Source organism: Mesoplodon densirostris, chromosome 4 (genome assembly GCF_025265405.1).
Source record: "Mesoplodon densirostris isolate mMesDen1 chromosome 4, mMesDen1 primary haplotype, whole genome shotgun sequence".
NCBI lineage: Eukaryota > Metazoa > Chordata > Mammalia > Artiodactyla > Ziphiidae > Mesoplodon > Mesoplodon densirostris.
In genome coordinates, this window is record NC_082664.1 from 118,977,726 (window position 1) to 118,999,800 (window position 22,075).

The following is a 22,075-nucleotide window of genomic DNA, read 5'->3' on the forward strand; positions in this document are numbered from 1 at the left end:
ATACTGTGTGCTCCCTTGGGGCAGTGTCCAGCCGGCCCAGTGCTAGTAGGCATGGAGGGATGATTGGGAAACATCTATTGCCAGAATGTAGCCCCTTCCTTCCCACAGGCCCAGAAGGTCTCTAACCACCAGTCCCACCCAGACTTCCTTTGCCGGCTTCCCTCATCCCCTAGGAGGGCAGGCGAGGCTCCGTACTGCTGCTCTGGCCCCCATCCAGGGCACAGGCAGGCATTACGTTTCTAAGGATCCTGTTTGACTCTGTCCCTCCTCACTTCTCTGTCTCTCCACACCCACCCATGGCTCCCTCCCATCCAGACACCTGGGGTCTATCTGCTCCGAACCCCATGGGCAGAACATTTTGACCACATCACATGTGGAAGCCCACCACAGATAGAGTCAAAGTGGATTAAATAGGGCAGGAGTGGGGAGACCACCCAGAACCCCTCTTACTCAGCCTCTCCCTGCTCCTCCAGCCCCTTCTCAGAACCCCCTGTGCCAGCTGGTTTAACCACGCGAACCCAGCCTCTATGGGCAAGGAATAGAGCAGAGCCAAGGGTGGCCCCCCTCTCCCCTACCCACAGGACCCCCCTGCATTCAACTTGGGAGCTCGGAGTCCCAACCTTAGAGGAGTGACTTGCCACCATCACACAGCAATTCACTGGCAGAGCTGGGCCTCCTGGAGCCTCAGAACCCCTCCAGATGCCAAGGATGCATCTCTCAGCAGTGGGATTCCTGGCACCCAGAAAGGCAGCGGGGCAAGTGCAGGTGGACCAGGGCTACCAGACATACTGGCTGGGACAGAGACCTCCAAGAATCAGAGAGCGGCAGGGGCAACCCTGCCAGGTCTTGTTGGGGAAGGCGGAGCCTGTTGTAAAGGGCTGTTGAGCAAGCAGGAAGGTAGGTGAGGCTGGCAGAGACTGGGCACTCCTGGAAGGTGGTGACTCAGGCCGGAAGGGCCCTTTCTGAGTCAGCCCTGCTAAAAGGTTGCCTTGTGGGGGTGGCACCTGGACAGGTGGCTGGGGCAGGGCCTGGGGACTCCAAGAAGTTTCCAGGTCTCAGCACCTTAGCCCTTGCGCCCCATGATCTTCCCTGAGAACCTCAGAGTCTGGGGACAGAACACATGAACTGAAGGAGGGAGGGCAGAGGCCATGAGTGCGTCTGCCCAATTAACTTGTACAAGTCCACCCACCTGTTCGAACTCATGATGGGATAATTGACCCTAGAGAGGATGGAGCCAAGCCTGGGGGAGCAGGCTGCCTGCTTTCTGCCTAGAGCCCCACTTCTTCATTTCTACCCCATTTCCTGTCCCTACCGGCAGCCATGGGATGTGGCTAGCTAGAGGCCCAGGCCAGCGCCCACTCCTCTGCCTGAGTTAGGACCTATCAAAACAGAGCAACTGGACTTCCCTGGTGGCGCAGTGGTTAAGAATCTGCCTGCCAATGCAGGGCACACGGATTCGAGCCCTGGTCCAGGAAGATCCCACATGCTGCAGAGCAACTAAGCCCGTGCGCCACAACTACTGAGCCAGCATGCCACAACTACTGAAGCCCGCGCGCCTAGAGCCCATGCTCCACAACAAGAGAAGCCACCGCAATGAGAAGTCCGCGCACCGCAAGGAAGAGTCGCCCCCGCTCGCCGCAACTAGAGAAAGCCCGCGCGCAGCAATGAAGACCCAACGCAGCCAAAGATAAATAAATAAATTTATTTTTAAAAAAACAGAGCAACTGACCAAGTCTTCTTCTCAAAGGGTCATTGCTGTAGCAAAGCTCTTAGAACAGCACCAGGCACATAGTAAACACTCAGTAAACGCTGACCATTGTACGAGTTGCTGTTATAAGAGCAGTTGTTACTGAACAGCCTAGCGTGGGTCTGGTATATTGTAGGTGCTTCACAAATGTTCAAAGTTGGGGTTATTGTTATTTTTATAGTTTATTACAGGCATCACGGTGCCTGCCGCATAGTAGGTGCTGAACAAATGTTCAGTCTTCCTGGAAGGCCAAATGCAAGCATCCCCCATGTGGTGAAGAGGGACGTGGAGACACTCTGCTTTGCTGGCTTGGGCAGGGAGAGTGAGGTGTACAGCAAGGGGTCAAGTTCTGGGTAGGAGAAGCCAGCAGCCCCACTCTGGCCTCCTCCCTTCACCCCCACCCCATTGATTCAGAGGACCTCCCTGAGGTTGTAGGGAGGCTACCTTGGAAGAGGCTTGGCTCCAGGGACCCAAGAGGGAGGCGGCCCACTGGAACCTGCCTGCCCCAGGGGGAGGAGGGCAGGGTGGTGGGGTGAACTCACGGGGGTCCAGAGCTCCAGGGCCTCCTGGAAGAGGAGCCTAGGCTGTGCCCTGAAGAACAGGGAGTGCTGAGGCTAAGGCAGAGCTTGTGGAGGGAAGATGATGCAGAGCCCGAGCGAGGAGGCGATGGACCCTGGAGCAGACAGGGCTCTGGGGACCAGACTGAGGGACACTCCTGTGGAAGCTGGGTCTGAGTGGAAGCAGCCCCCAGGAGTAAACTGGTGCTAGGCTGGAAGCACTTCTTCCCACTGCCCACCTCCCAGGGTCAACCCCTGGGGTGGGGAATGGGGGGGCTCTGAGCCCTGGACCAGAACTCGGCACCCAGTTGTCCCCAGTTTGAGTGGCCTCAGTTGCCCAACTACCCAGGAGTCACCCGAGGAGCCTTAGGAGTTGGCCAGGATGGGATACCACTACCCCTCATACATACCTACTCAACACCCCACCCAGCTGATGCCAGCCCAACAGGACAGGTTGCAGTGCCAGGGATGAAGGAGGCTGCCTGCTCTGCCGGCTGGAACAGCACAGCCTCCTGCTATGCTGTGTGTGGAGAACAGGGAGGGGCTCTCCGGGCCACCCCGGGCCTGGAACCCAGCCCTCCAGAGCTGGGGTGGGGGGGTCTGATGCGTATCCCCCTCCCACCCTTTCACACCCCATGCCTTGCTGAGAAAGAGGGAAATACTCCCCAGAGCAAGTCACTGGGTCCTGGGCGGTGTGGTAGATGACTCCAGGGAGGAAGCATGCATTTAGCCACCAGCTGCCACGGCAACACACACGTGCGCACACACACACACATATTCAAGGGACTGCCACATGCGGCCACGCACACAGGCACGTGCAGATTCACTCCCTGACAGCAGCCGACCTGTGCAAACCGGAACCCACACACACCCCCTCCCCAGAGACCTGAGATACAGCCGTGTAGACATCCCGGGTCACTGGCTATGAGCCAGGCACCATGCTGGGCACTGGGAATAGAGCACCGGGCAAGACAGAGTAACACCAGCTCCCTGGTAGGCTGCCTTCTAACAAACAGATACATTTAAAATCTAACTTTTGCACTGAAGTATTTGCAGAGGAGGTTGTGTGATGCTAGAGTTTCCTGGAAGCAAGGGTTACGGGGGAGTAAGATATTGGCCCAGGGTTGATAAGTGTTGAAGTTGAGGTATGGACACACAGCGATCCGTTATATTAGCTTCTCTATTTTTGTATATGTTTGAAACTCTCCAAAATAAAAAGTTAAATACATACACATATATAATTGGCAATTGATAATAAGTAAAATGAAGAAAAATAAGGCAGGGTAAAGGGACAGAAGACGAGAACTAAGAAGTTAAGGAAGGCTTCTCCAAGGAGGTGACATTTTAAGCAAAGACTTGAATTAACTGAGGTTCAAACCACACAGACATCTGGGCGGAAGAACATTCCAGACAGAGGGAACCAACAAAGGCAAAGGCCCTGAGGTGCAACAAGTTTGGCATATGTAAGAAATAGCAGTAGGTCTGGAATTCTGTGACCTAAAGGAACAGGGTTCCAAAGTGAGATCAGAGGGCCTCATGGGCTGAGGTAGGAGTTTGGAATCTGGCCTAAGAATGGCAGGGTGTCCTAGAGGTTGAAAGCACGGGACAGACATGATTTGATTTAGAATATGGTCTTAAAAGATCACTCTGGCTCCTGTTAGACCGTCGGGGAACGGGAGAGAGCAGAAGAAAGCTTGGAGACTACTGCAGTAGTCCAGGCAGGCGTGGCGGTGCCTTGAGCCTCATGGTGAGATGGTGAGACAGGTCAGATGTGGGATCTCTTTTGAGGAGCTAACAAGGCTTTGCTCACAGCTGGCTGTGGAGCGAGAGAAAGAGAGGAGCTAAGCATGATTCCAAAGCAGGACCAGAGCTTCGAGGTCAGGGGTGTCGCCTTTTCCAGGCAGGAACACAGGGAAAATCATGTGCAGCCAGATGACTGCAGGCAAAGAGTGCCCCGGTGGGGACCTACACACGGGCACAGGAGCGCACACCGGCAGGCCCCCAGCGAACACACAGGAGGGTGCACACACTCCGGGACACCAGGCACAGGCACAGACACATCGCCCCACCTCTGCCTGCCCCACCCTGCCCTAGGTGGAAGCCCCAGGACCAGAGCCCACACCCTCTCCAGCTCAGCCTCGGCACTCGCAGGATCCCAAGTCCTAGCATTTCCCTCCCAGCTCTCACTCCCATCCCCCATATCGGCCCCTTGAGCAAGGAGGCTCCTGACTCACTCTCTTCCTGGACACCAGAATCCTGTCTCTGACCCCAGCTCCCTGCCCTTGGCCTCATCTGTCCAGCCGCCTCCACCGCAGCCAGATCCTGCTCACACACCCCAGCCTGAGGCCCTACAGAAAATTAGCACTCAAATATTTGCTCGATGCTCTCTGTGGGCCAAGCCCTCTGCCCTTCCATCTGCTGCCTTGAAGGCACGCGGCCACCTCCACCCAATACCCACCAGCTACCCCCACTGCCCCACTCCCCTCAATGCCCGGCACTCCTGCAGTCGCTCTACAGCAGGACAGTTGCCCCCACCCTGCCCAGCCTGCCAGCCTTGGAAGGGTGGCCTGGTGCACTGGGAAAAGCACAGCTCTGTGTCCAGGCAGAATCAGCCCTACCACTGAGCAGCTGCACGATCTCACACAGGTGACTCGGTACCCGAGTCTCCATGTGCTGTAAAATATTGGCAGTAGCTCTCACCTTCCAGAACGTAGTGACCAGTGAGATAACTCATGGGAGGTACTTAGCCCAATGCCCAGCACAGAGTAGCACACGGTCGCTGTTGTGCACTCAGGCCCAGCCCTGACATCCACCCACCGTGTGGCCTTAGAGGGCTCATCCAATCAGTTTTCTCACTCATTTAGTGGGGTAACAATATTCTTGGCCCTGCCTCTCTCTAGTGCTGCTCAGAGGCTGATAATCCCAGCTACTCCTTACTGGGCACTTGCTATGTGCTCATATAACCCTCCTAACAGCCATCTGGAACTCCTGTTATAAATGGAGAAATGGAAGCATGGAACAGTTAAGAAACATCCCTAGGGCTTCCCTGGTGGTGCAGTGGTTGAGAGTCCGCCTGCCGATGCAGGGGACATGGGTTCGTGCCCCGGTCTGGGAAGATCCCACATGCCGCGGAGCGGCTAGGCCCGTGAGCCATGGCCGCTGAGCCTGCGTGTCCGGAGCCTGTGCTCCGCAACGGGAGAGGCCACAACAGTGAGAGGCCCGCGTGCCACTAAAAAAAAAGAAACATCCCTAAAACGAGTAGGTGTAGAGAGGATTTGCACTCAGGCTCAGCCACCCGGGTCCTGCCTCTGAGGAGTGGAGGGAAAGGGGCTTTGCTGTCTGGGGAGCAGCAAGGGCTGTCTGCTGGAGCCTCATTCTACCCTCACCCAGAGCACTGCTTCCAAAATGGCAGCAAAGGGAATAAGGTCAGCCTGGAAGGGGCTCCAAGTGTCTCCAGGCTCCAGCCAGCCTCCAGCTCCTACCTCAGGCATCAGCCATTTGCCTCCCAACACGGGTGGCCCAGGCCTGGGTACCACTCACAACGGCTCGGCTACTCTACACGTCCCTCACTGGGCCCCATTTCCTGGCCTGTAAAATGATGTTGATAATCTCTTGCATACAGGGTGGTTGTGCAATACTGGCCATCCAGTGTCCACCGCAGTGCCACTTGCACTGGGAGAGGTAGAAGCCCCAGAGGCTGGAGATCCAGGGGGAGTGGAGACTTGAACCCCTTCCCAGGTAGAACCAGACCTCAGGAGACACAGGGTTACACAGGGTACAGGGGCAATTGAGGGAATCTGGAGTGCCCCAAACTGAGAAAGGGCCAGACCCATGGAGGCTTAAGGGTGGGGATCAAAGGAGCAGGTGGTGGGAAGGCAGGAGGTAGGGGAAAATGACCAAAGGGTCCAATGCTAACCTAGGACCATGGTGGGCACCACAGGCCCAGTGCCAGGGTCCAGGAGCCCTGCGAGGACCCACAACAATGTTTGCACCCAAGGGGTAAAAAAGTAGAACACCAAAAGGCAAAAGAAAGAAAAGACAAAATCAAAATGAAGAAAATTTAATTAAATATCTACAAGACATTGTCAAGTAATTAACAGAACCCAGCTCAAGTAGGTATATGTGAATGACCTTTAATGTGGAATGCAGGCAAATCTTCACATGAGTGATAGGATGAGGGAATTCAGCTTCTAACATTCAAAGTGCCAGGGGCCTGCGTAGGGTCTTCAAATGTGCCATCCCCAAAACTTGCATGCCTCCCTGGGGAAAGGGGCGGTCCCCAAATTGATTTCAGATTACTTTTCTATCAGGTGGGTTAATGAGAAAGCAAAAGAGAAATTCAGGTCAGTTACAGAAAAGTGAAGTGACATTCCTCTCACATGTTCATTTATAATCGGAGACCCTGAGTCACTGCAGACGCCACTGTGCAATGCTGCCCTCAGCCTCTTCATCCCTGGGGGGCTGGCGGGACTCACCGGGCCCTCAAAGCCCCTGCACATTTCAGCAGTTGGTTTGCCAGCCTCCCATTCTTTCACAACTCTGGAGCAAAGATCTGCTACCCCTTCTTCCTCCAGACCTACGTGAGTTAATCAAGGTGACTTTAGGGAATGAAGCCAGAGAGCTGGGTTCAAGTCCAGCCCCACCTCGGCCCCACTGTGTGATCCTAGGCAGTTCCCATCCTCCCTCTGGCCAAGCCTCAGTCTGTCTGTCTGTGAAATGGAATAATGATGCCTACCAGGGCTGCCATGAGGACCAAGGAGGCCACAGCTGTGTGAGACACTGCTTTTTAAACAGACTGGACTGCATCCGGGTTTGACTAACAAAACAAAACCAAAGGAAAAAAGCTTTGTGGAAACCCAGGGGTTTCACAATCAACCCTTCTGAGCTATGTCTGGGGGAGGTGAATTTTTATGTTTCCTCGTGGTCTTTTTGCCAGGGCTCACCATCTCCTCTTGCCCCAAACAGCGGAAGGAGGTACCAGAGCCGCAGTGGTGGGGAAGAAGGTTGGGGTGGGCTGGGGGTGGGTGAGGGAGCCAAGCTGGCCTGGCTCCTGGAGGCCTGAGTCAGCCGGCAGGCAGGCAGGGCGGGCCCAGCCTTTCGGAGGCTTGGGGAGGAGATGGTGCAGGAATGTTCCTCCCGCCCAGGCCTGGGCCCCGCCCACCACATTCTGGCTCCTGCTCTCTGATGCTGCAGCCTCAGCTCTGGCTCCGAAGATGGGAGATGCCTGGAGCTTTGTTGAGTAGGTTCAGCCAGGGGCCTTCAGAGGCAGCCTGGCACTGGGGACTGACCCAGGGGTGGGCAAGGCCAGGCCAGAGCCTGATGCGAACTGGGCTCTGAACCCAGAGGATACCTCTGCCCCACTGGGTGATGCAGCCAAATGCCACCACTCACTAGACCTCAAGTTTCCTGTCTGTGCAATGAGGAATTGAACTTGGTGGTGTCAGATGATGGATGATCGGGGCTGGCTCCCCCAGGAGGCGGTGCAGGTGGAGTCCAAGAGCATCTACATTTGTGACGCATCTGCTATGTGCATGTGTGACTTCATGGCCGTGTGTGTCTGAGTGTGTGTGTCACTATGTGAGTGTATGACCGTGCACAGTACTATGGTATGGCTGTGAGTGACGACATGGCTGAGACTGACAACATGCATGTGGGCGTGGACCAGTGTGGACGTGGCTGTCAATGTGTGACAGTCTGTGGCACTGTGGCTGGGAGTGCAGTTGTGCAAGCACATGACCATGCATATGTGTGAGTGTGGAGCCAGGTGTGACCCGTGTGCCGCGCGCAGGTTGTATGGCTCTGTCTGCTTTGGGTTGGGCAACTGCGTCTGTGACCAGGCCTGGCTCTGCCACAGCCGTGGCACAGCTGTGGCATGGTGGTTCATGGCACTCCTGTGTCCAGGAAGCAATAGGATGCAGAATCTGAGGGCTGCCTCCATCCCCAACCCCCATATGTGGCCACAAAGCAGACTCCCTTCCTGGGCTGGGCCAAGACTGGGGATCAGAGGTCCCCCACCCCCCAGCTACAGGTCCTGGTAGTTGCCCAGGGCAGAAAGAGAAGCCTTGTTTTCCACCCGCCTCAGGGAGGAAACTGGAGGCAGCTGGGCTCAGCTCAGTCTGGAACATCTGCCTGGCATGAGACTGAGGCCAGCCCACAGGCCCAGCCACCACCAAGATACCCCCCAACACACACCGGTCCCCAGTCCCCTGCCGAAAGAGGCTCCGGCCAGCCCAGACAAATCTCAAATTCCCCCAACACTCAAACCCACACAGAGATAGAAAGAAACCAGAGAGGAGGGCTGGGACATCCTCACTTCCCATCACATGGAAGTCTGTCCCTGCCTAGAGCCCTCAGGATGCCTGGAGCAGGCCTGGCCCATCCCAAGACTTCACGTTCTGATGCTTTTCCTAGGTGCAAGCCCCTCCTGAGAAAAGCGTCAGAACAACCCCTCACCTGGAGGATGGAAGGCATGGGAGGTGGCCCTCCGCTCAAGAAAGAGACACAAGAGGGCAATACTATTCCCAGGGCAAGAAGCGTGAACAGGGGACTTTCCAGGCACTGTGTGTTGAGAAGAGCATTCCCACTGCCCCAGCGCTGACTGGGCCTGGGAAGGAGTCCCCCACCGCCCTGCCCATGGTCAGAGCGCTCACTGCAGAAGGCCGCCTGGAGGCTGGAACAGGGAAGAGTTTAAGGGTGGGAAGGTCCTCGGATGGGTTGGAAAATGAAGGAAGGAGGGCAGGAAGGAGAGAAGGGAAAATTCCACAGAAAGTCCCAAATCTGACCTAATTTTGACCCAGGGCCAGGGGCCCATTCCAAAAGTTCCTCTGAGGATGCTCTGCCCTGAACAGGGAGCCTCTGCTGCCCCTTCCCCACTGCACCTGCCACCCCTTACTCTATCTCACTGCCATGAGCTCCCCCGCCCCCAGCCCAGACAAAGCCTCCCCTGATGTCCAGACCCCAGCAGCCCTCCCTCCACCAAGTCCCCATTGCCCCAAGAGAATCGCGGCCCCCCAGCCCTCCTCCTTCCCGTGTGCAAACAGATTCCTGTTCATCCTGCCTGGGACACCCCCAAGGGCATAGCTGGGGGGTCCACCTCAGTTTCCAACTGGGCAGCCACTGCAGGGCTGGGCAGCCTGGACTGGACGGCTTGGGGAAGGACACAGGTTCTGAGACCCACCCCCTCCCCTGGACTGGGGCTTTCCTGGGGGCAAGGCTGGGATATGCCCTCCTGGGGAGAGGAACCCCCCCTATCGATTAGACTGTCCCTTCCTCACGTGACCTTCAGTCCTAGATCACAGAGCAGCAAAGCCAAACCCCTGGCAAGACTCCACCCATTTGAGAGATGAGGAGAGTGAGGTCTGGGAAGGGTATGCATCCAGCTGGGGTCCAGGGCCACCCAGAGGTCCCCAACTAGCCCCTGCCTCCAGCACCGTCCTCCCCCCAACTTCTGAGGTTCTGGGGTAAATGTTGTGCCCATCACAACCTCAGAATCTAGTCCAATCGCTCCCAGGGACAATTAGGGCTGTATCCTTTCCCCCACCCTCACACCCCCTGGGATCCAAATAAGGAGTCATATTTTTGTTATCTTAACTGTAAAAGGTTTATCAAGAAAACAAGAAAGAAAGAAGACTGAAGCAGCAGCAGCCAGGAACAGCCATGACCTCCTGGAGGGGGTGCAGCAGCGGCACCTGTCAGTTCCCCCAACCCACTGCTGGACCACGCGCTGGCCTGGGGGTATGGGGGGAGCCCCCTTGAGGATGTAAACATGGATAGAAGACAGCACAATCCCACCAGGACCTGAACTGGCATCACAGTGAGGCTGGCTGTGGGCAGGTGGGCCGAGGATCCCTGGGGTGGTGGGTAAGCTGGCCCCTGGGAGCCTGAGGCCCAAGCCTGCTTGGAGTGTGGGAGCTATTGCTGGTGAACTCAAATACCCAGTAACTTTTGGGTGTCCCCTCCAGGAAGGTGCCACCAGGGTCCTGGGATCCGAGACTTATCTTAGCACCTTGAGCCCAGGGCAAAGATGCTGCATGGTCCCCTAACCAAGGGGTGAGGGGGCTCAGCTGGTGAAGGGGAGTCAGGAGGGAGCTGGCCTGCAGCCCCTCCTGTGGGGGGGGGCGGGGACAGGGGCATGGGAGCAAGGCAGATCCCCCCCCTCTGTCACACAAGGGACACCACCGAGGGGTGCACCAAACTTGCTTGGGAAAGGTAAAGGAGAGAAGACGGGGTCTTTCCATGCCTCCACAGCCTTGCCCATGCTGTTCTTCTCCTCTGAATGCCCTCCCCATCTAGTGTCCCCACTTACTGTCTGGCAGGTCCTTGTCATTCTTCAAGACACTACTCCATGGAGTCATCCCTGACTCGCAGAACGAGTGGTCCCTTCTGCGAGCTATTTACCATCAATCCTTCTGTATTGCCCCTGCCTGTTGCTGGGTCTGACCCCCACCTCAGCTGGGGACTCCCCAAGAGCAGGCGTGTCACAGCCCTGGATGCCCAGTGTCTGACCCGGAGCCGCAGCAGGCCTGCGCATCTGCTGAATGAACGAGGGGATGGTGGCCAGGTGAGCGAGCGCTATAGGCTCTAGGGGAGGCTAAGACCCTGGCCTGACCTCAAGTGACTGACCAGCAGCCCAGGCCTTGGCCTGGAGGGCTCCTGGCCCCATCCTCACCCCTGCTGTGCCCCTATCTCTAAGGGGTGGGGGACTTCCCCAGGGATATCCATGACTCCTCCAAAGCCCACCCCTGACCAGCCAGGCACTGCTGGTGTGGGAAGGTCCGGAGGGCAGCATGCACCGCAGCCAACAGGCCCCAGGGGCAGGAAGAGGACCAGGGACACGTGGTCAGAGGCTGTCATACATGTGCAGCGTCTTCTCCAGCTGCCGGCCTACCCGCTGGTAGAAGAGGATCTGCTGGCGCAGGTAGTTCTGCATCATGTGCTTGAAGTCGAGCTCGCGGCGCTGGTGGAAGTGGTTCATCTCAGCCTGCAGGGCGAAGCCCACCACGCGGCAGCGCCTGCGAATGCCATCTGCCTCGTCCTGCGCCATGCGGCCCTCGTCACTCATGCGCTGGCTCTCCTTTACCTTGGCGAAGGCACCTGGCACGGGCAGAGCAGAGGACAAGGACAAGTTAGGGCTCCGGTCTCCCCAGTTCGCTCCCTAACCCCACGGTGAGACCTGGGTCCAGGCAGACAATACCCTCATCGGCTCAACTCAGGCCTCGCTCTTGGACTCCACGGAGTCCAGACCCATGGTCCAGCCACCTGGGTGTCTCAACCAGGATGTCCCCCAAACCCTCACCTTCAGCACATCCTAAACCAGATGCACCATCTTCCCTGCAAACCTGTGGCGACGCCAGCAGCCCACACCTGACCAGTCACAGCCCTGCCCTGCCTGCTGATTGATTTCTAGGACCAGGCCATCCCCACCCACCACAGGCCTCGTCACCCCTCACGCTGGCGCCCCATTCACCTCCAACATCACCTCCTCCAGGAAGCCTTCCCTGCAGCCCCAGTACATGAGGTGCCTCTCAATGCTCTCAGGTGCCCTGGGCTTCCCTCTGCCACAGCTCTTACCACCCTGTGGTTTCTCTGACCACTTCCTTCTGGGCTGTGAGCTCAATGTCTCTAGTATCCAGAACAAAGCCTAGCCCACAGCAGATCCTGATATGTGTCTGCTAAGCTGATTCAACCTCACTGGACTGCTACCATAGGCCCCTCATGGGTCTCCCCATCTCAGTCTCAGCCTCTGAGAGGTTCTCCATAGCACCTGAAGAGCAGCCAAGCTGGGCACCCATAGCTCCAAGCCTCCCCTGGCTTCCTTCTGCCTGCAGAGCTAGGTCCCCCATTCTCCTGGCCTGTGAGGCCCTCTGGGAGTTGACCCCTGCACCCATTCCACGCTGACCCCACGTTCATCAAATTCAGCTTTCTTTCCTACCTTCCTATCTCTGCCCCCTGGATCCCTATGCATAATTCAAGGCTCTGATGGGGTGCTGCTTCTACACGGAGCATCCCCCAGGCAGACCGCCTCCCCATCTCAGCTCACCAGGGCTCTCCCCACCCCCATCACCCAGCTGATTCTAAAACAGAGTCTCAAAAGCCACCTGGAGTTTTCCTTTTTGTGTGTCTCCCCACATATAGGCCCTGCTCCCGCTTCACCCCAGCCCCCAGGGGACTAGAGGAAGCCATTATAATAACCAGGTGACAGATGGGGGGTCAGGGGATGAACCTGGGGAAGGGACCCAACTTGGAAGAACGTGAATGAATCAACAAGCACTTGGTGAAAGAATTTCAGTTCTGAATTAACAGCACTTGACTGATTCTGCGCTGAAGCCGGTGGGGGCAGGTGCTGAGGTGGTGAGGCAGTCTGCCTGCGCCTGGCAGGTACTCCTTGCAGGGCTGTAGGGAATCCACTGTGTGAAGAAGATTAAGGAGGTGGGAGGGGTTGGCACGGAGGACAGCACACTCCCCGAGCGCTTCGAAAGCATCCACTGCACACAAGTAACACACTCGTTTTTCATGTTTCCCACCTCTCCCTTAAGGAGGTCTCCCGTGGACCTTTGAAACGTATTCCTTTTACTCCAAGTTGTTCAAATGCATTCAGGCTGCATTTATGGAGCATCTACTACATGCTGGAAATAACTCTGAATGCCTTTAGAAGGAGTAGTACCTATATTAGATGGCAAGTGTGTGGCTAATTGGCAAAGAGTGGCATTTCAGGCGGACAAACTCAAATTTGGAGCATTTCCAGGGCTGCTCACACAGCAACTAAAAGAACTCTGCAGTCCCCAGCTCCCAGCCCACTCAGTCCTTTTGCCACCTTCCTTGAACCACTTCTCACCTCCTGTTCCATACTGACTGCCCAGGTCTGGGCAGCAGGAGAGGGATCACCCGAAGGCCCAAGATGAGGACCCCAGGAGAGGCTTCGGAGCTGGAGTGGCCCTAGAGACTAGCTGTCCAACACCCACATCCACCCCTCACTCTCCACCCCCACACTGTGCAGAGGAAACTCAGGGCCTGGCAGGAGGGTACTTGCCGAGGGGCTCGCAGCCTCTTTCCTGCTCCAAAAGTGGGGGATGCCTGGCCCAGAGGTATCCCTGCACAGCTAGGGGTAGATACCACTTCTACTACAAGGAGCCCAGGCCAGGTCCCCCAGGCATATGTGTGGGGCATCCAGACAATGGACTCAGGAATTTGAGAAGGTCCCAAGGGGTAAAAAGAACCATAAGAAGCAAAGTAGAAAAGAGCAGGACAAAGAAGCTAGAGCCAGGCTTCAGCAAAGGGCACCTACTAGCCTGGATTCCACCTTCCTGAGAAAGTCTGGGTGCGTTGGGGGTGGACTTGCATTTAAGAAAGCTTTTCTTGCCCATGGCCTTAGAGGAAGGAAACTGAGGCCCAGATAATAGGAATGAATCTATTGCAATTGCTAGGTATCCGCAGACAGGCAGGGAGCCAGAGATGCGAGGCAAAGGCTGTGCGGGAAGGGGGAGGCCCTACCCTGCTCTCTGTCACCCCTCCACCCTGTGACTCCGATGTGGGACTGGGACCAGCTAACACTAATGCATCCCAGAGACAGACTGGGACTCAGGGCTCAGGCCTGTCCCCGTCACCCCACACATTCCACCTAGGACTCAACCTGAGAGCTGAGGACTCAGGGGCACCTCCTAACCCAGCAGTTGTCCTGTAGGCTGGGTCCCAGGAACAAGGAAAGGAAGGTTGGAGCTTCAGGGCCCCAGGGTCCCAGGCATATCCCCTAAACTGCCACCTTAATCTATCTTGTCCCTACCTCTTGGAGGTAGTTATCACCCACCCTAGGTTGAGGGCAGGAGGTCTGAGTCCTAGTCCCACTGGGTCACCTCCAACAAGGGCTACAGGTCTCCCCACTGTCAAATTGAACAGACTGGACTAGATGTGATGCTGCTGACAATTGCTCACAGCGGAATAGCGCTTTAGAGTTTCCACATCAGTAAAATGGGATGATAATAGTACCCACCCCTATAGTTATAGCTGAGTTTAATTGAACTAATATGTTTAAAGTACTTAGGATGGCACCTGACTGAGTAAAAGCTCCCCTCGCAACTATGTGCAAACTGCTTTTCAGTCCCAGCCGAAACCCAGCTTGTGGTGGCTCCTGGTGATACAATTCTTTGTTCATCCGAGCCTAGGAGGGGAGGGAGAGGGAGAGCTAGATGATGGCCCAGAGCATAGAGGCTGGACCCACCTATTCCCCCAGGCAAGAACTTGGTCCTGCAAAAGGGCCACTTTGCCTTGGCCAACCCATGGCCCCTCCACGCATGCTCTGTGGTCCAGGGCCTGCCTCCAGCCTGCCAAGGATGCCAGCTCAGTTGGTTCTGGAACACCCAACCCCCTCCCTGCTCCCTCCCCTTCTGGCTTGTCTACCCCAGGCACCCATCCCTTAGGGAGCTCCCTCCCCTATCTGTCTGGCACAGTAGAAACAGCCTGCCTGTAGAGTCAGAGACACCTGGGCTCCAATTCCTGCTCTGATTATCATTCCTCCTCACTGCCCCTCATCTGAAAATGGAGGGAACCACACCAGTCTCCGTGGCTTGTGATGAGTCTTAGGACCGAGCCCTGCCCTGGCTGGCTCCCAGGCAATGGCCCTGGACAGTCACTGTTGCCCCTTGTTGTCCCAGGGTAACTATTACTAAGGCTCTCTTTCACCCCCAAGATTGCCCTGGTTTGGATGGTAAATTACATGGTTGCCCTTCTCTTAGGAGACCCCTAAACTGAGCTCCAGGGGCTGGGCCAGTGGGCAGACAGGCTGGCACCTCAGTGCCAACCAGGTTCCATGGCCCATTTTCCTAAGTTTTCTTAGGCGAGGAAACTCTTTCAGGGTCACCTCAGAGGCAACATTTGTCCAAATCCTGGTCTCCTGACCCCTCCTAGGCCTCCCATCTCCTTCCTTCCAAGGCCTCTCCCACATGCTTGCCATCTTTCAGATGTATGAACAGGCTGGACAGAATCCTGGGGACCCAGGGCCCAATTTTCCTGCTCCTTCCTCTGTGAAAGGGCTCCATCCACAGGGCCAACATGGGATCCCCCCTCCCCCCATCAGGCTGTGGTTCCCCCAATTCTGTCTCAGCCAGATTCCAAGGCCCCCTCCCTAACTTGCCCCACCACGGGCCTAGGAGTGGCAGTGCAGAGCCCAGAAGGGGGAAGAGTAAGCCCAAAAGAACTTGGCTGAATGGGGAGGGGTCCTCCAGGTCCGGGAAGGTGGGGCAGTCTCTGCCTGAGGTTGAACACATCACCCCAGGCCCCTCACCTTAGAAACACCTCCAGTGGAAACTCAGAAACGGCCTCTCTCAGCTCTGTCTTCCCTGCCCCAGGGTGAGAAAGGCCAGTCTGGCTTTACTCCCTCCTGCTTCAGTGGGAGCCTGGGAGTATGCGTATGGGGTTGCCTTCCTGCCCCCTGCTCTGCCCTGGGTGAGGGTCCCCGGACACTGCATGGGGGCAGCTGTTTAATCATTATGTCCCTGCTTCCCCCCATCCTGCTGCCCACACGGGAACATGCCATCCAAGGAGCTGGTTGAACCAGCTTTCCCAGGTTTTCCCGTAGCACTGCAGTGAGCGTGGCTCCACTTCCGCACAGGGTGACACCTGCCCCAGTGGGCCCCAGCCACCAGCCCTGCCCAATCCCTGCCCAGAGCTCAGAGCCAGATCTAAGGCATCACTCTGTCCTCAACCAGACCCTCCCCAGGAGTCTCTCCCCTACCCACCCCTTTGAAGGCCTAAGAGCTCACTGTGTCCACCCTCCCTTGTCTTACAGATCGGGAAACTAACTCTCAGAGAGGGGAAAGCGCTTCCCAGGGACACATAGCAAACTAGGGGCAGAGCCAAGACCAGAACTCAGGCCTCATGTTTCCTGAAGATGAAAGAAGGGAAGGAGGAAGAGAGGAATGTGGAGAAGAGAAAAAAAGAGCAGAGAGGAGAAGGAGGAAGAGAAAGTGAGGGGAGAAAGGAGGCTGGGAGCTGGAGAAGTTCTAGAAGTTAACCTCCTGGTAAAGGAGAACAAGGCGGGTTTACTCCAGACTCTCCTGGGGACCAGGTAGTGTGGTGGTGTTTGCTGTCCCCCAGGCTCAGTCCAGATGCCTGCCTCTGGCCTCACCCAGAGGAAAACTCCCCACTAAGCCAGGCCTGACCTCAGGGCCTAGGGGCCTGGGAGCCAGCCCCACGCCCTGCAGACGTTCTTCCTTAGTTACCAAGCAGCCCTGGGGAGGACCACACCTCTCTCCTGACCTGCCTGTAGTCCCCAAGACTCAGCCACCTGCCGGGTCAGCTCCTGACTCACTGCTCAGGCAAGAAGAGAAGCCAGGCGGGGAAGGGGGAATTGGACGGACCATGGGGGTAGTGCCCTGGACCCCCACTTCCTCCCCCAGCCCAGCCCGGGTCCCCCTAGGTGACCCGGCTATGAGTCACTTCCCTGGAAATTCCTTGACAGCCCCACAGTAACAAGGACCCATCCTGTCCCTCCCGTAGGGAGGGGGCCGTGAGAACTGAACACATGGCTGGGCTTGGGAGGTGGCCAAGATGGATGTGTCCTTGGGGAGGTGCAGGAGGAAGGGACAGTCCCAGCTGGGCCATGGACTCCTTGTGCAGCCACCATTCTGTGGACGCAGCTTTTTCATCTGCAAAATAGGGACAACCACCCTCCCGAACACAGATAGTGAGGGAGCTCACTGATAGGATATGCAGCGGTGAGAACAGGCTCTGCAGCTGCAAAGGCAGGGAGGCAAGCTTGTGACAAGTGGGAAGACAGGCTACACTCTGTGCTCTTGTTATCTGGGTCTGTGTCCGTGTCCCCCATGAGCCTGTGGGCTCCTCAAGGGAAAGTCCTGGGCCTCAGTCAGCTCCGTGTTCCCAGACCCCAGCCTGATATCTTGAAGGGCTCAAAGCATGATGGGTAAATGAAACAGAAACAGAGAAAATGAATGAATGAATGAACGAACGAACAGACAACAAGAAGGTAAGCAGTGAACTCCATGAGGACAGGGATCAGACCTGCCCATAATAATATCCCTGCACCTAGAATAGCACCTGCCACCTGGTAGGTGCTGGACACACTTGTTGAACATATGAATGAGACAGAGACAGAAAGACTAGCTGCCCTGTTCTGCTCAGTCTAGGCCATCCTCATACCCCCAGTGCCCAGCAGAGTGCAGATGCTGTAAGGGTCTCCAGCCCACACTGGTTCTTACCTTTCTGCAGGTGGATGATGTCGGGGAAGTTGGAGAGCAGGCCCTGGTAGAGAGATAGCGTGTCGAGCATCTGGAAGAGATCGTTCTTGGGCTGCTCGGCAAACATCTCACCCACGGCTTCATAGGTACGGCCCGTGTGAGAAATGGCGCTGTTGAGGGCTTCGGAGCTGAAGGGGGGGTCCATCTGGAAGGCATGACTGATGGCCTGGAAGGCATTGCCCAGCTTCTGGAATTCCTTGCGGAAGCCCCCCAAATGCTTGCGCACCAGCTCCGATGCTATGGTGCTGAGCTGCAGGACACTGTCGTCCATCTTCTTGCTGAAGGCTTTGAAGGTGTCCACACGGTCCTCCACATCCTGCAGGTCCTGGTGCTCCGTGGGGATCTGGAAGGTGAGCAGGAAGCTGGCGCCCACCATCTCGTCCTTCTCGGCCCGGCGTTTGCCCATCTTCCACTGCTTGTCATCCAGGCAGCTAAGGAAATGTTGGAAGCCCTCGTACTGGGACAGCACGGGGTGGCTAGTCATGTGGTCCATCCAGAGGATGAGCCGCCGCTTCCGCTTCTCAATGAAGTCCTCCTCGAAGCGGCCTGTGGCCTGCTTCTCTGGCAGGTGGGGCACCGAGATGACAGTGAACTTGTGCAGCAGGCGGTTGTAGAGCCAGTCGAAGTGTTTGTAGCGCCTGTAGACAGGTGAGCCAGCGTGTGTGGGTGTGAGCTTGTAGGAGATGTAGCTTTTGATGCCCTTGAATTTGGTCTGTTTGGTGGGGTCCTCCACGGAGCAGGCAAATGGGTGGGGGTTGGCCTTCCACTGGGGGCCGCGAGGGCCCATTTCAATGGAGTATGTCTCAGCGATCTTGGCCATCATGGGCACATCACCCAGGATGAAGGCCTCCACGCCAGAGCGCACAAAGCACGAGAAGCGGTTGAGGTTGCGTCCCACCACGCTGCCTCGCTTGGCAGATGCCAGGCTGTCCTGCCGCTCCAGGGGTGGTTTGGGCCGGAAGGCCATGTGTTGGCTGGGGTAGGCACCAGGGTAGAAGTTGAGTGGGGGGTGCCCGTTGGTGCCCAGCCCACCAGCCCGTGGCTCCTCCACCACTGTGCATCCATCATCCCAGTCATCCCAGTCATCATCATCGTCCTCCTCGAAACTACCCTGGTTTGAGAGGAAGCCACTGCCCCCACCACTCCAGGAAGGGTCTGCCACTCTGGAGCTGTCGTATAAGCTCACCCGAGTCCCCAGAGAGCCTGCAGGACTGCTGGAGTAGTCGGCATGGTTGGAGCTGGTGCCAGAGCGGATGATCTCCACGTAAGAGGCAGGGAAGAGCCCTGTCTCACCACGGCTGTTCTGGCCCTGCAGCCATCCATCCAGCGAGGTCTCGCTGAAAACAACCAGGTCCTCATCCTGCTGGATGCTGATTTCCTCCTTGTTCTCGCTGCGGAAGTCATAGAGGGCTCGGCCTTTTAGTGCCATGTCTGGGCCAGTGGTAGAGAAAGATGAGGACAGAGTCCTGCCCAGAACTGGGGACACTTGCTAGGTTTTCCAAGAATGCACTAGCAGCTCAAGGTCTGCCACAGCCCTCAGTCTCTCAGCCCCTACGGTGGGGTCTCAGCACCCACAGATGGTGTCCAGCCTCCCTCTCTTCAAAGCAATGTCCACGGCCCAGAAACAGGTCTCCCTGCACACGCCTGTGAGCAGGGAGAGCTCATGTCCATGGTCTTCCTCCCTTCCTTCCTCAGCCCCTAAAAGGGAGAGTCTCTCCTCCTCCCACTCCCAGAAGAAGAGTCAAGTGACTCGGAGAAGTCAGCTCTGAGAGGGCAAGAATTCGACACTCTCCACTGGAACGATGTTCTAAAATAGAAGAGAATCACTCAGAAACCACCATCCCAGAAACCCCGGCAGCTCTGGCTCCCAGCTCCTTCTGGCTCCACAGGCCTTGGGAGGCTCTCACATTCCTCTGTAGATCTGCTCCTTCCTCCTTCCTCCTCCTCTTCCTGGGCCACTGGGTTTTCAAAAATCCAGAAAATCCAAGAGGGGCAAGGAGAAAAGCAGCAGCCTCCTGAATCGAATCCAAGGGTGGATGTGTCCGGCTTCACAACGAGCCAGGCCGGGAAAACAAGGACTGAGGCTTACACAACAGGCCGCCAACGCTTCGACCCCGGCGGCCCGGCCCGGCCCCCAGCCCCCAGCCGGCTGGGGCGCCCTCTCCCCGCCCCCAAGTGACCGGCCCCCGCCCCGGGGAAAGGAGGGGACGCGACGAGGCGCTCGGGCGACTTCTGGCCACTAGCTGAGTGACCTCTTTTGTTTGCCTAATTCCTCAGCAGTTTCTGAGCCTGAAGCTGACCCAGATCTGAGTCCAAGGACCCCCGGCCAAAGGTAACCCCGCGGTAAACGGTCCCCGCACGCGGGACGTGGACCCCCACCCTTCGCGTGCACGCACACACTCAACAGGAGTTTGGAGAGTGAGCTCTGGAGAGCAGATGGCCCGGCCGACTGTCCGTCCTCCGCTCTGCCCCGCGGGGTCCCGCCGGTGGGCGGCGGGCTGCGCCCCCAGCCCGCCTTCCTCTCCAGCGTTCGCAGCCCCTCTGCGCCTCCAGTGAGAAGCCAGCTCCAAAACAACAACAAAAAAGGCGATTCCGGGAGGTGGCGTCCCGAGGAAGGAGGGAATAGCCGACGGGGGGGAGGTGAGTGGCGGGGGGGAGGTGAGGGGTGGGGAGAGGGAGGGAGAAGGAAAAGCAGGCTGGGGAATTGGGCGAACTCCACAGCACTTCCGTGCGTCCTGGCTGGCCGCGGACTGCCCGGCTCCGCCCTCCCACTGGCCTGGGGCGCAGGAGCCGGGCTCCCGCCTACTCCTCGCTTTTCCTTCTGGCAGTCGCTCTCACTCACTTGCGCCGAGATCTGGATGCGAGAGAGAAAGGAGACGGTCGGGGAATAGGGCCAACCCGTCCGCCCTGGCTGGGAGACACCTCTCACCCCGAGGGGCTTAAGCGCCGCGCGACGGAGCTTTGCGGCCGCCGCCTCGCCTCCTGGGCTCCGTCACCCTCCTGCCTTTTCCGCGACGCAAGTGAGGCAAACTCCTAAAGTTTGTGAAGTGCGGTGCTACAAGGAGGGGGTCAGAGCCGGGACCTCGGAGAGAGGGTTGAGGAAGTGCGTGGAGACCCGCAGACGCCCCCCTCTCGTTCCCCTGCCCCCCACCCCAGCTCGGGGCGGGGGGGACGGGGCCGTGGCGCCGCCCGGGGATTGCTCTCTGGAGGGGGCCCCAGAGCCAGCGGCGCCCTCATGGAAGAAGCCTGAGAAGGTCTGGATAGTTTGGATACGGGCTGCTGTGGGTCCTAGTACCCTAGCCAGACAAGGCCAGGAGCACCCCTGTCCTGGGCGGCTTCCTTCGGGGCGGGGGAAGACAAGACTCTACATCTGTAGCGAGGGTAACAAGACCAGGCAGGATCGGGTTCCGTGTTGCTTCGTGCGGCGGCCGGCGGAGACTGGATGTCCTGTCTTTGCCAGCAGCACCCAGGAGAGAGGAGTGGTCGGGGTAGGGTTCTGGAAAGAGGTAAAGGGGACTTGACCCTGGGCATTGATTCTGCCAGGCACTGTGCTGGGCACTGGAGATTACAGTACAACAAGGCAGTCGGAGAGTTTGACACCCTCTTGTCAAATGAGAAGTCCACCCTCTTGTCCTTCATTCATTCATTCTGTCTCTCATTCATTCAATCTTGCACTCAAGGAAACATTAACTGAGTATTCTGTACCAGGCCCCTTGGTTTACAAAGACGAATAAGGCATTGTCCTTACCTACCAGAAGCTCAGATGTGTCAGGACAAGTAAAGAGATGTTCCCTGCCCAGTGAGACCAGTGCCATGAAATGGGAATGGGAGGGCACCTATTCCAGCCTGGGTTGAGCAAGGATCAAGGAAGGCTTTCTGGAGGAGGAGGTACCTAAGGTGAAGCAAAGGCTTTGGGCCCTACTCCCCTTCCTGGCTAAGCCCTGGAGCCTTGTCTACCACTCTAACTAGAACTTCCTTCCCCCTCATTCTCATTCCTCCCACTTGTTGCAGATTAACTGGCACAAGGTAGCGCTGTAAAGGTGGGCACCTTAGGCTGTTTTGAGGGGTGTAATTTGCAGGCCTCTGGCTCCAAAAACCAATTTCACTGGTGTGGTAAGTAGATCCAATTCCCTATGGAGAGCTGGCATTTGGCCAGGATACAGGCTTATGTCCAAACCCCAGAAGCCCAGGTATTAACTTACAAAGAGAAATTCGACTGTCAGGCAGACCCAAATATTTGTATCAATAGATCAAGGCAGTTTGGGCTGCTTCTTAGGAAGCCCAGTTACCAGAAGTTTAGCGCAGTGAACCTGGAAACCCCAGGAGGGGAAGAAAGGATGGTTTAAGTCTCTCAGCCAAGAAGCCTTGAGATCTTGTCCCCCGCCATAGGGGCAGTCTTGATTCTAAGGACTCAGTTCAGCCTAGTATCTTCAGGACCAGAGCCTGAATATGTTTCCCCAGCTGCTTTGGGGGAGGCCCTTTTCTTTGATCTTCTGTTCGAAGAGCCTCTCTCCAAGCTGGAT

The 22,075-nt window shown here is 57.0% G+C and overlaps 1 protein-coding gene across 2 annotated transcripts; it reads right to left on the reverse strand.

Moving 5' to 3' along the window:
- Positions 1-9,279: 9,279 nt before the first annotated feature.
- On the reverse strand, positions 9,280-20,396 carry SNX33 (sorting nexin 33). Of its 2 annotated transcripts, XM_060096970.1 has the most exons (3): positions 19,949-20,396; positions 17,514-19,359; positions 9,280-11,397 (listed from the first exon to the last, which is right to left on the reverse strand). In XM_060096970.1, exons 2-3 carry the CDS (start codon positions 18,979-18,981, stop codon positions 11,144-11,146), a joined length of 1,722 nt encoding a protein of 573 aa, XP_059952953.1. In that variant the 5' UTR covers positions 18,982-19,359; positions 19,949-20,396; the 3' UTR covers positions 9,280-11,143. The 2 variants fall into 2 exon arrangements, with proteins under 2 accessions (XP_059952953.1, XP_059952952.1); XM_060096969.1 differs by having other exon boundaries at positions 17,514-20,396.
- Between the last annotated feature and the right edge of the window lie 1,679 nt (positions 20,397-22,075).